Below are 13,422 nucleotides of genomic sequence, written 5' to 3'. Positions count from 1 at the left end.
TACATGTAAAGCACCATGTGCGAAAGAATAGGCTGGGTCTGACCCTCTTGCACATCCCTGCTTATCCAGGGAATACTTCCCAGCAGCCAGCACATAAAGTGACATTCTGTTTGGGTGGCTCTGCCTTATCAGAACCTGCTAATTAAGGGCCAGCTGCTGCTGTCATTGAAGTCAATGGCAAAATTCTTACTGATTTCAGTGAGAGCAGAACTGGATCCTGTATCTGTTCCCTAAGTGTACAGTAAGGTTGGACAAATGAAACAGAGAATATTCAGCAGCAAAAGGATTTTAGTTTAAAACAAATCAAGCCAACATTATTCCCTTAAGTCTCCTACTATATTATGCCAACATGTCACATCTGGGAGACACGCTCAGGAATGTCTTGGGATTGCAGGCAGTGATCTAGTGGAGGTTATGCCCACGAGGGACTTGTTCTTCAGGCTGAGGATGCCGATTTAAAACACTGCTGTAAACAGGCAATCGAAAAAGGACTGAAATGAGAACTGTGACCACTTTGTCTCAGATAATGATACTTGGTTAGAAGCCACTGAGGATGGAAGGAGCAGAGAGGGGTTCACAAAGAGTAATAGCAACCAAATAAAACGTAGAGACTAGGAAGAGTCGTAACAGCGGAGGGTTAACCCCCTTTTGCTTCTCTCTTTGGAACTATTCGTCTAGCTGTTCCAAGTCCCTGAAGGGAGTGAAGGGGAAGACACACAAATGATAATTGCTAGGTGCACGTATTTCCTCACTTGTAGTCCGTGATTCAAACACGTATTTGAAAGTGTGCATTGACGCCTCTGAGGTCCATCTGCAACGATTGCCAGCTCACTGCTCCTGATTTCAATCCTCTCTTTCCCTACTTGTTTTGACACCATTTAGTAGGCAACTGGTAAAAGCCGGTGTCACTGGCCATGCCTTGCAGTAATTGAGCGCTAAGCATGAGTGGCTATGAATGTGGGCCCCACTGGCTTGGAGACAGCTGCACCTGGCACACAGATGCTAATGCAGGCATTTTTAATCCTTTGGGGAAATGTCAGGTGCAAAGCCACCATGCTCCAAAAGTAAAAAAGGTCATTTTTCATTAAAGCAACTTTAACACTAATATATTATGTTACCCACAATTTCCTTAGTCACGGTCAGATTCTGAAACTTAGTGCTTACTCAGAAGAATAGCTAAGCAGTGATAGTATTTGCAGAATCAGACCAATGACTGACCAGAAGGCACCAATGAAGAGAACATACGCTTCTTTCCCCCACCCTGCCACACCCTTTTTGAGACTGCAGATATTCCCAAAGATCCACACAACCCGTGCGTTGAGCCAAAACAGGTAGATTTCACCTCCAAGTAGGGTTTTATGCATTTGTGACACAACCCCAGTATGCTGGCTCATCTCTGAACCATTCATAAACAGGGGAAGGTGTAAGCAAGATTCTGCAGGGTTCACCTAGAGAACTATCACTTTAGATCAAGGATGGGCATGAGCAATGAGATGTTTTAAAGATACTTGAAGATCTCAAGATGCAGATGCTCTGGTAGAAACCCGAGCGAGATATCAGAACAGTCGTTCTTGAAACACAAAGGTGGTCCTTTCCCTTGTCCTGAAAAATATGGTTTAAAAATGAAGATACTTGCCCAGTCCAAGAGAATAACTATCTTGAAAGCTGGAGGCTTTGCTTCTGGGCCTTAGTCACTTCCCCCCACCGCCCATCTTTAAGTTACGGAGTGTGAATGAATGATACTCCAATTGGGGAAAGATGCAGGCTAGTGGCCTTTTATACAGCTCATAAAGGCTATTCTAGCTTTGCTGTGCATGCCCTGGTGTTTCAAGCAAAGCAACATTTCTTCCTGCCTTCATTGGTAGATTTTATGGAATCTCTCTGGCTTGTCAACCAAGTCGTATGCAAACCCGCTGAGCAAAGAAATATATTTATTTACATGCTTCATGTGCAGTATTGAGGAATACTCCTTATGTAGCCAAAACTATGACTCCATATTGGAAGTAACAACTACATAGGCAATTGGATATGATTTAGTATTTCCCTTCTTTAGTGACTGGAATGTATTTGGGGCAGAAATTGGGGGGACGGGCTGATAGGAACTATAATGTTGAGGTGCTCTCATTAGCCTCAAAGAAACCTGAATAACAACAGAATAAATAAATAACTGAGTTCATCTGTGTACAATGAGATTTGGCCAACCAGTAGCCAGTGATGGAAAACAGACACATACGTATTTACAAAAGCAGAAAGACACAACAGGTGATAACGCAACCTTTGCCCGATACTGTGACCAAAACCTGAGAGCACTGTAAGATCCAGCAATTCCTCTGGCTCCCGTGAATGCATGCAGAAGCCTTGTTACATGTAAGGCTTTTTTTTTTCTTCCTTTTCCATTTTCTTAAATAAATAATCTGTACTGTGCTTCTCAAGCTTCCCTGATTTTACAGCTTTCTTGCTCCTGTCCTAGGACCTTTCGGAACCCTGGCAAGCTAACGGCCATTTTCACACCTCATCATTATAGGGGACTGGAACAACATTTGAGATCGGGAAGTTCTTTACTGTATTACGAATTTAAAAATAAAATAGGAAAAGGCAATTAACCAGTCTATTAATACCTGGAATGAAAGTGTCTGAAACATGTACAGTATGTTTATCTTTATATATGCTTTTGGCAGGAGGAACAGCTTATCTCTAATACTCCTTAAAATATACATAAATAATTGCCTAAACCAGGGATGGCTCTCAAAAAACAAGATGGTACCAGAGACTTATCTGATTGCTTATATCTTTTTTGTTCTGCAAAGGCAATGCCTATCCTGATGTGCTATTTTTCAATTCTGTAATTCACACACAAGGCCTGTCTCTTTCAGGATTGTTTTCCATTTCCAAATCTGCCTCCAAATCCAGGAGGATATAAAAAGCAGCTGCTATCTTTCTGCATCCACTGGCTTCAAGCATTTAGTGCCACAGAATCTCCCAAGCGAAGAGCTTTAGGAAGGCTACTACTCCCGTAGGTCTGGTCTATACTACCCGCCTGAATCGGCGGGTAGAAATCGACCTCTCGGGGATCGATTTATCGCGTCCCGTTGGGACGCGACAATCGATCCCCGAATCGGCGCTCTAACTCCACCAGGGGAGGTGGTAGTAAGCGCCGCCGACAAAAAGCCGCAGAAGTCGATTTTGCCGCCGTCCTCACAACGGGGTAAGTCGGCTGTGATACGTCGAATTCAGCTACGCTATTCACGTAGCTGAATTTGCGTATCTTAAATCGACTCCCCCCTGTAGTGTAGATGTAGCCTTAGATAAAGGGACATAAAGTAATTGGTCCCTTTTACAGAGTACTCAGCTGGGCAATTATAGCTTGTGTGCTGGATGCAATCACTGGCAGGAACTGGATTTCTATTGAATCTTGTCGGCATGCTAGGAATCCTTTTAAAAAGTAAAATCTCTGGATTTGCTGCTGCAAAATAAAATAAATATTTTTACAAATAAAATAAAAATTAAGGCCTCTTATTAAAGCAGTTGCATTTAAAAAGACAGTGTCAACAATATTTCACACACTGGAGCATACACCATTCTGAAGTGTATATCTTTGATTATACCTTTTTTAATTTTTTCTTTGAAGGGTGGAGCTGGGATAAAAAGGCAAAATATTTATAGCTGAAGAAAACAACTAGTGAAAAAACCCAGCAAATCGAATAGCATAACCTCCCAAAAAAGATTTGTTCTGGATATCCAGCAGAAATGCTCCACAGAAAGTGCTTTCCTTTCAAGGGACGGATGTACGCACCTTTGTGGATACAAAGACAAGAAAAAGCTACCCTGGAAATAGAAACTGTCACTTGCCCCTTTACTTCTATGTGGAATTTAAATTCATTTCTTTACGATTGATTCTTTACAAAATAAGGTTGGGCCTTCGTGAGCTTGAATCACTGGATTTTCAAAGAAGCCTAAACTCCCATCTCCTAGATGTCTAACCTGAGTTGACAAAGACAAAAATGATCCCACTAAAGAAGAAGAATCTTTACTTATTTGGGCATAAAACAAAAACTTGTTCTGCATCCCAGGAGATGGGGGAAAGTTAATTAGCAGCTGAGTACGGTAAACTAATAAACACTGCCTCAGTCAAGCCCCAAAGAAACTGAGGTGGACAAATAATGAGAGTCAGCCAGTTGGCAATATTAATGAAAGTCACAACCCAAATATATCACTAAAATCCAAAGCCAAACGAAGGCTCAAGGCCTAATCCAGGAAAGGGCTGAGCACACCCTTAACTCTTACTAATGACAACATGAGTTGAGGATGCTTAGCACCTCTCAGGAACGCTCAGCTCCTTGCAGTATCAAAAACTAAATGTGAAGTCACGGTGATCTACAGTCGAGGATTTATTATTATTTTTACAGAGGCAGGCTCCCCACTACCAATAGCCACATCCTACTGTTGTTTCGAAGGGCTTTGATTTTTAAATGTAGTATTAACCCTAAAATCCAGCAGCAAATATTCCATACACATTATTTTGCTGAGTGAAAGCCAACCAGGTCTGTCCGTTCACATAATACAAATTGTTAATTAAACTATTCTGCTCCTTTACAAATAAATTTACGAGCCAGTACAATCCTCAGTCATTTCCAGCCATTATTCTCTCCTCGACATACACATACTAGCATTAAGGTGAGTTTGGTGCATGCATTGAGGGGAGAGTTAAAGGCTGACCCAGTTTATGGCCTAAGAGTATTTATGTACTCTAGACTGCATTTACCTTTCCCTCCCTTCACCCAGCACTACAAAACCCTTGTTTAAATACATTTCCTCCACCCTCTTTTGTTGCATTGGCAGGAGAGCTCATGCAGAATGAAATCCTGCAAACTCTTACTTGAGTAGCCCCAACATTTTCAATAGAATTATTCACATGACTAAGGGCACTCACCGGAGTAACAGTTTAGAGCACTGGGCTGCCTAATTGATTGGGAATTTTACAGACGCTACCTGTCCTTTTTCAGCAGTCATAAGCCAGCCATGGGGATGGGCAAACTCGGTTCACACAATCGCTAGGCTGAATTCTGCCCCTCTATTAAATCTGTGCAAACCCAAATTTAAATAGGGCTGCATTGGCATGGAGGCAGCCGATAGCAGATTTCAGCCTACTGTTGGTTAGGGTCTCATGCTATGAATAGCTGGTGTAATCCCACAGGGCGCTGAGTGCCTCCCGTCTGCAAAGGGGCTGAGCGTCCTCAGCTCCCTTCAGTGGGAGTGCCCGTCTATCGCACTGCTGGGGAAGTTGTGTGCTGAGCACTTTGCAGGAGAGATTCAGCACCTAGCAAGACTGGGCCGCCATTTGCATTACAGCTTTGTAGCAGACGAGCCCTTTCTGAGCAAACTTGCTGACCTTTCTGCTTTTCAGTTTACAAGAACCTCACCAAGGCAAAAGTACCATTGTTAATTGCACAAATCATGCTGCCAAGGACCCGAACTCTGTATGTTCACGGTTGAAAGCGTATATCTCATCAGGATGCTCTTCCTGCTCGGCAGGTGATTTATTTTTGGTTGGAAAAGCACTTTCACTTTCATCCTTACCATCTAATGGTACCATGAATGGGCAAATACTAGCAAATGGGTTGTATTCAAAAGACAACTCAGCCTGGAGGAGGTTTCTCAATGCAGGAGGACCCTTCTTCCGTTCCAAACCAAACCAAAGAACTCAGAAAAGTGATTGTGAATCTTTAAGAACCAACCAATCATTTAAAAGTGAAATGCACAGGATGGTCACTGGGAGTCTCGCTACTGAGTTTGTTTGGCCGTGGAGATGGCTGAGACAACAAGGTGATTTCTGGCCTGGCAGCTCGGTTTTGGGCCCTGTTTCATCTGAGAAATAAATGAAGAAATCAGAGAGCAGGAAGAAGACACGTGATAGGTTTCTAGTCCTCGAAGAGCTGCAAAACAGCTGGCCTCCATCATGACTGTGACTGTTTGTCCTTATGTCTGCCTGTCCTGCAGCACAAGAATTGAGGTTTTACAGAGTTTTGTTCAGTCCCGCTCTGGAGGGAGCTGGCCCGGGGTCAAGCCAGTCCACACTGCTAGCGGCTGCTGTTCTTAATTGCTTCCTTTGCTGCAATGATGAGAGGAGTCAGGCTGGAGAGAGGCTTGGCTAATTTCAAAAATGGATGCTATTCAAAACAAAAACAGAAAGAAAAATGATTCATTATTTTCCATTCAAAGCCCATTTACCCTGACTTTCAAGCAGCTTTTTTGTTGTGCTTGCGCCATACTTGGGCTCTAATTTTAACAAGACGCAATACTCTGTAACTTTTCAAAACACGAAGGACAAATTCATCTCTGGTGCAATTCTAGCGACTCCAGGGATGAATTTGGCCCAATCTTATTGTAGGCCCAGATCCTGCATTCAGAACCTCTGAGGCGCAGGTTCACATCAGTTGCCTTTTGCATGAAGGCAAAATTCTGACTACAGGGTGCTAGGTGACAGAGTGCACATTGGCCTCTCATCTCTGGGGCCAGACTCTCATCTCATTTACACTTGTGTTTCAGATTTGGTTAACTTCAAAGGATTTCCTCCTTAACTGAACCCAGGTAAGTGGAGGAGCATCAGCCCCACCTCACGCCCCCTTTCCCCTGCCCCATTCAAATGCCATTACCTGGTTCTGAAAAGGAAAATGATACACATTACAGAACAGCAACTGCTAGTGTGAAAAGTGCCAAGCTTGAAGTGTAATGCACTATGAAGATCCGACTACGCCAACTCCCTGTATAGCTAGTGGGGCTCCATATTTGGAGGACACAAATGCCACCACTTACATAGACTTTTCACTTGCAATCACCTCCCACACCTGTGCCCATTTTACCTGTAAAAGCTCCTTGGCAGACCCTCGTCTGTCTACGTCCATTTCCAGACAGCGGTTCAGAAAGTCTCGGAACACAGCAGAGAGTCTCTCAGGATTCTGAAGTTCTGGGGTTCCATTAGTAGCTATCAGATACAAAGCCTAGAGAAACATTAAACCAGAGGGTTTAACCTATTAACCTCAACATCTAATAGGTATTCCTGTTTAAGGCCAGGTCTACACTTGCAACTTTTGCTGGCAAAGCAATGTCCATTACAGGTGTGATTTTTCGGTGACATTTCTATGCTGGCAAAAGCCCTAGTGTAGATACATAAATGGCTTTTGTCCATGTAGCTTACTGCATTTGCTTAATAAGCTAGCCCAACAAAAGCAATTTTTTGCTGGCATAAGTTGTGCCTGCAAGGGGGGCGGGAAGGGGGGTTGCTGGTATAGCTACCCTGGCAAAACATTTAAAGTGTAGACCAGGTCTAAACACATACACCTCTACCTCGATATAACGCTGTCCTCGGGAGCCAAAAAATCTTACCGCGTTATAGGTGAAACCGCGTTATATTGAACTTGCTTTGATCCACCGGAGTGCACAGCCCCGCCCCCCCCGGAGCGCAGCTTTACCGCATAATATCCAAATTCGTGTTATATTGGGTTGCGTTATATCGGGGTAGAGGTGTATTTCAAAGAAACAAGGAATAGTTCAAGTGCATCTCTGCAGTGCTCACTGTTCCCTTAAACACCGCTTCCATGTGACTGAGTGATGCAGTAGATACTTCCATTCATTCTGGACAACTGGTTATCACTGTGATTTTGTATCATAACTCAAGTGCAGTGCACCAGTTCATCAATTCAGAGAGGAAAATAGGGAAATTTAGGACTTGCTTTTCAAAATACGCCTACAATTGCATGCCCACTTAACAGGTACACAAAGTAGATGGACAGCCGCATGGTACAAGTTGCTAGAGAGTAAACTGAAGGTTTTGCCAGCTGGGCAAGTGACAATGGGGCTCTGATCACTGGGGGGAGGGGGAGGACAGTTTGGGACTACTGGCTAAGCACATTAGCTGGATGTTTTTGCAAAAGTATAGGGGCATGTCTACAATACAAAATTAAATTGACTAACTTATGTCGTCATACAGCTGTCACAGTAATGATATCACTTGTGCATGTCTACACTTTGCTCCTTGTGTCGGCGGTGTGCGTCCTCACCAGGAGCGCTTGCACCGACTGAACTGTCAGTGGAGGGATTGTGGGATGGCTCCTGAAAGCCAGCAACAGTTGATGTAATCAATGCTGTGTCTACATTGACACTGCATAGACCTAACTACATCGACATTGGCTCCACACCTCTCGTGGAGGTGGAGTTATTAAGTCGGTGTAGTGAGCGAGTTACATCAGCGGGAGCAAAATTTTAGTATAGACACTTACAAAGTTAGGTCAACTTAAGATGCTTTGCGTCAACCTAACTCTACAGTGTAGACCAGGACTAAGAAATTAACTAGTTAATGCAGACATTTCAAGTGTAATCTTTGTTTCGGAGTATGGAACCCATTGAGATGAATGAGCTAGTTCACACTTCAAAAATGATTTTTCAGAAGACTCAGAAAGATAAAACTATATCCGTTATGCTTGTTTCACATTTTCAAGGTAATCTTCTAAACCCAAAGTTGTAGAAACATAATTGGAACAAAATAAAAATAAAGGTGAAAGCTAAGATTCTGAAGCAAGCTAAGAATTCAGTGGCGAGAGTTGAATTCCACAGCAAGTTCCTGATTAAGCATCCACTGGGCCATTTGAGTGCACAAATACTCAGTTTGTGCATACAATCACATCATCAGCAAATATAAGCATGGCACACAATTGCACATGCATTTGTGTCCCTTCATATTTGAAAATACAGTCCTTAATGCTTGTGGATAAGGAGTAGTATATGTTTGTCATGAGTTGAGGACACATCAATGGACCTCCAACAATGTCTTATACTTTCATTCTGCTCTGCAAAACCCAATATGTTTGTTCTGGATATCTAATCAGAACACTGTGACACAATCCTGCAAAGGGAACATACCCAATGAGGCCTGAGTGAAGATCATTAGACACATTTCACTTGTGATAGAGGCCTAGAAAGTTGAAAACCTATAGCACAAGCCTATTATGCCACTACAGGATGTTGTTATGACATGAACACTTTGAATCCTTTTGTAGGTTACAAAAGGGACCTATGGAACCCTACCAACTCTTTGCACTTGGACTTTCAGAATAAGAGGAGGCCTGGAAATCCCTCCCAAAAAAATGTTTCTATTAAAACAGTACCAGTTCTGTCTCATTAGCATTCAAACAGAGTCACCAAATCCACTTTTTTTTACCATCTTAAACATAGAGCAAGACTTTCTAGGCCTAAAAGTTACCCTCTTAGAGCAATTGCCGTACACAAGCAGATATTTGCTTTGATCTTAGAGGGTTCCCAGAATGTCAGGACAGATTCAGGTTTTATTTACACCACTATCCATCCAGAGTAATTTGACTTCGCAGATATCTCTGGATTTACGCTGATATTCAAATCTGTGCCACTGTGTCTGAGGACTGCTGAGTTCATAGCTGAATTGATCATTTTCAGCTTTTATCACCTAAATGACTCCATCCAGACTGGAGACATTCAAGAGGTCAGATGACTTTTTGTTTCCAATGGACTTTAAAACTTACTGACCCCCTTCTGTTTGCTGTAGGCTTAGTATCAATATACGAGTTGCATCTGCCCTGTTTTGAATTCCAAGTCAAACAGGAGCTGCAGGTTAAATGCAGTAGCCCTTTTAAAAGCTGACTCACTGTGCTGATTTCATCACAATACATGAGTCATGAGGAATAGTCATCCTTAGCCAGGCATTTCAGGGGAAGTGGGAAAGGAGGGAATTTTATCATTTATGTTTTGCAAAGTAGGGCAGAAAAAAAATGTCCAGTATGTAGGAAGTGAGCACATTTCACATTGGTAATAACTGAACTGCAAAGGGGCAGTAAGCAGGTGGCATAGAGAAAAAAACAGGAAGGATTCAGCAGATAGTTATGGCTGCGATTTGGGAAAGTTAGATACAAATCTTATATGGGTCACATGTCGTGCCCACGTGTGTTAGAATCAATTTATGAGGACTCTCAGGCTGGGAACTGTAGCGTCCAAAGCACTCTAGAAATATTTTGCAATTTTTGATGAAAACTAATACAACTAGTGCAACAGGTGACTCATAGATAAAAAAGAAGAAAAGTGGGTTTTTTAATTGAAGCTTGGGAGAGCCAACATGGATTTAGAAGTATATTGCATTTTTGTGCACTCAGGCTTGTGTCTCAGGGCCTGAGTGCACGTCTGGCACAGTGAAAATCACTGTGAAAAGAGAGTAACACTATTGCAGGCTGTATTCATGGAACTGGAAGCGAATTAGGATCTCCAGAGGCCAGAAAAGGGCACATGTGTCATAGACTGTCTCTGAACACTTGTAGTTCAAAGTGGAATGCGTTTCCCCTGCGCCTGGGAAATGACACAGGCTTTTGCATCAGGATGGCTATTAACTCTGTCCATGATTAATGACCTTTAAATGCCTTTATTATTTATTTATACATTTATATTGGTACCAGCAACTAAAGCACCTGGGCACCTTGCATTATTAAAACAATTATTCACAAAATAAAGTATCAACCCTTCAGTTTAAAGCTTTGCAGAACTCCCGGAACACAGACAAACCCTTAAACACAACCATTACAATGACCTCTAAATCTGCCAGCAAATTGGCCAAACAGGTCTATGGCTAGAAGCTCCCCAGACCACCCATGGGAGCTGGTTTCAGAGGCATGGACCCGTCACTGAGGATGCCCTGAAGAGTTTACTTCTGGGAATTAGGGTGAGCCAACAGATCATAACTTCAGCAGGGAGAGAGACCACCTCTTTGATTTCACCTGGGTGGGAAGAGGTATAACTGAATTTGAATGCAGTCACAGATGAGAAGCCTAATTATGTTTGCAATAATTGATTTGAAGCTTCTAATCCGCTCGCTGATATATAGTAGGGAGACTGCAGCAGGTCAAAATCAGCTGGATTTCAGAGGACCAGCTGGAGACTTCAGTGACGCTAATTTTCCTTGCCAGATTTTGGGCCAAATCCTGGGCATGAAGGTTTCTGCAAGGGTTCCCTGAGGAAGATGATGGTGTATGGAATCATTCTCCCCACAAAGGAGCAGAGCACATCTGGTTGTGTTCAGAGGCCACTGATGTAGCACCAGGGCTGCAGTAATAGTGTCTACTGCCCTGCCCTTTTGGAGGTGGGGCTCCCACGTCGTGTAATTATCAATCCACTCACCATGTCCCTTCCCCCACAGTACCTCCGTGCAGTGGTGCAGAAAGCACTGGACAGAAGCAGTCTGCAGGTGCAAATTATTGTGTGCAAGTGAAGGAAAGCCCACAGTGCAGCCTTTCCACGCTTAGCACCGCGTACCCCCAAACTGTGGCTTTCCAAAAGAATCAAGAACCTTTTGCAAAAGGTTCTGCAACGTCAAGTTTGTTTAAAGCCCTATGGGCGACTTCATCCTTACTGTTCTTTTCCTTAATGGCAATGACCAACACAGTTTCGCCTCCAACATTATTTTTGTTCCTCAGAGGCAGCGGTCTGTGTGCTGATGTGTGCAGTCTGGATATCACAGATCAGAACCTATGAGTATGTCTACACTGCAATAAAAGGCCTGCGGCATGGCCAAGGCTGGCCTGGGTCAGCTGATGCTGGGTTGTGGGACCTGAACTCACGGGGCTATGCAATTGCAGTGTAGATATTTGGACTTGGGCTGGAGCCTGGGATCTGAGTCCCTGTGAGGGGGGAGGGTCTCAAAGCCTGGGCTACAGCCCAAGCCCAGGTGTCTACATTGCAATGTTTGACTCCACTGCTAGGGTTGCCAACCCTCCAGGACTGTCCTGGAGTCTCCAGGAAGTAAAGATTGTTACGTGATGAAACCTCCAGGAATACGTCCAACCAAAATTGGCAGCCCTACCCATTCCCTGAGCCCGAGTCAACTGACCCAGGGCCTGAGACTTGGTGCCGCAGGTTTTTTACTGCAGCATAGACGTATCCCATGAGAGAACCCAGAGGCCATGCTTTGTTCTGATATTCTCTCTACACAAATCTAGAATTATTTATGAAATGTTAATCCACGGTCTGAATTCCTCCTAGTGCCATAGGGAAGGGAGATACAAGCTGTACTTCCTCTGGTAAATGTGGGCTGCAGTACCACTCCAGGAATCCACCCCGGGGAAGGGAGACCAGTGTTTAGCTGGGTGTTCATTCAGTCATACAATTATGTAAGATTGTCCCTTAATATTCACTCATTTTAATATGCAAATTGCTTAACATAGGAAAGGACTAAATTTCTTAGGACAAAAATGTCAACTGTTCCATAGTATAAATGCCCCAATTTTTTACTACCAAATATTTGTGTTAAAACATAACTTTAAAACTGCACTTACTAATAAGTCATTACAGATTTCACTATAAGATAAGACATTTCATTTATTTAACAAATATGCACTTATCTGTATTTGGAAAAATTCTCCTTTCCCCCCCCTGTTCTGTTTGAAATTCTTTTCACAAAACTCCATCAGCTGGAGAAACTTGGACTCAGAAAGATTCTTGTCATCAGAGATACAACAGAAGGAGATTTCAGAAAACAAGCAGACATACTAAGAATTTTTTAGCAGTCCTAAAGGCAAAAATGACACATATTGAGAATAACTCCATGTCACTTATCTTCTGAGGTGCCCTCATTTATGTGCCTATAGCAACAGTGTATACTGGTATACCGCAATGATACTGTTGAAACAATATCGAGCTTGTGTGGTTTGGACAGGATTTTGTATCTAAAAGTGGGACAGCATAGAAGGACAGTGCTATATGATTCCACTTGCACCTTACCCTGAGAGGATTTTCATTAAGGTACGGGGGTTCTCCTTCCACCATTTCTATTGCCATGATCCCTAAGGACCAGATGTCAACTTTGGGGCCATATGCTTTCCTTGTCACTACTTCCGGTGCCATCCAGTAGGGAGTCCCCACCATTGTGCTCCGTTTGCTCTGCTCAGGTGTGATCTGAGCACAAAACCCAAAATCAGCTGCAGAGAAGGGAAAAAAAATACTGTTAACACCAACTTGGACTATGAAGCAAACAAATACAAATATTCCATTCTCCGCACAAGAATGCATCAAGGTATCTGGCTGGAAACATGGCCATGCTCTTGCTTACGTAACAGGATATAACCAAACAACTATTGAATTTGATTGTTTAAGTTCTTTTAACAAAGTCGGACTCTACAGCTCTTATTTATGTGAGAAACTGCATGTCTTTCAAGCCCTTAGATCAGAACTCTGGGCTCCAAACATAGTCAAATAATTTTGAGTCACCTCAAAATTCTGAGGTTCTGAGATTTCCCTGTGTTGTTAAAATTGTTCTAAAATGAAACATTCCTTGGCTGCAGTGGCCAATGTACTATCACTTCCTTCTGATAACTGGCAGTCGGTTAGCAATTCCATAACAACCACTGGAATAAT

General features: G+C 42.9%; 1 protein-coding gene across 2 annotated transcripts in view; it reads right to left on the bottom strand.

Annotated features, from left to right (window-relative positions):
* Positions 1 to 3,269: 3,269 nt before the first annotated feature.
* Positions 3,270 to 13,422, bottom strand: part of PAK3 (p21 (RAC1) activated kinase 3) — a 94,150-nt gene continuing 83,997 nt past the window's right edge. For both annotated transcript variants that reach the window (XM_024217401.3, XM_024217400.3), the window contains 3 exons: positions 12,790 to 12,986; positions 6,861 to 6,998; positions 3,270 to 6,167 (listed from right to left, as the gene is read on the bottom strand). In XM_024217401.3, coding sequence (XP_024073169.1) covers positions 6,078 to 6,167; positions 6,861 to 6,998; positions 12,790 to 12,986 — 425 coding nt within the window. In that variant the 3' untranslated portion in view covers positions 3,270 to 6,077. The remainder of the gene's footprint in view (positions 6,168 to 6,860; positions 6,999 to 12,789; positions 12,987 to 13,422) is intronic.

This window comes from Terrapene carolina, unplaced genomic scaffold (genome assembly GCF_002925995.2).
Source record: "Terrapene carolina triunguis isolate 2854851 unplaced genomic scaffold, T_m_triunguis-2.0 Scaffold131, whole genome shotgun sequence".
NCBI classification, from domain to species: domain Eukaryota; kingdom Metazoa; phylum Chordata; order Testudines; family Emydidae; genus Terrapene; species Terrapene triunguis.
The sequence above is the reverse complement of the archived record's forward strand: the minus strand, read 5'-3'. Positions and strand labels throughout refer to the sequence as shown.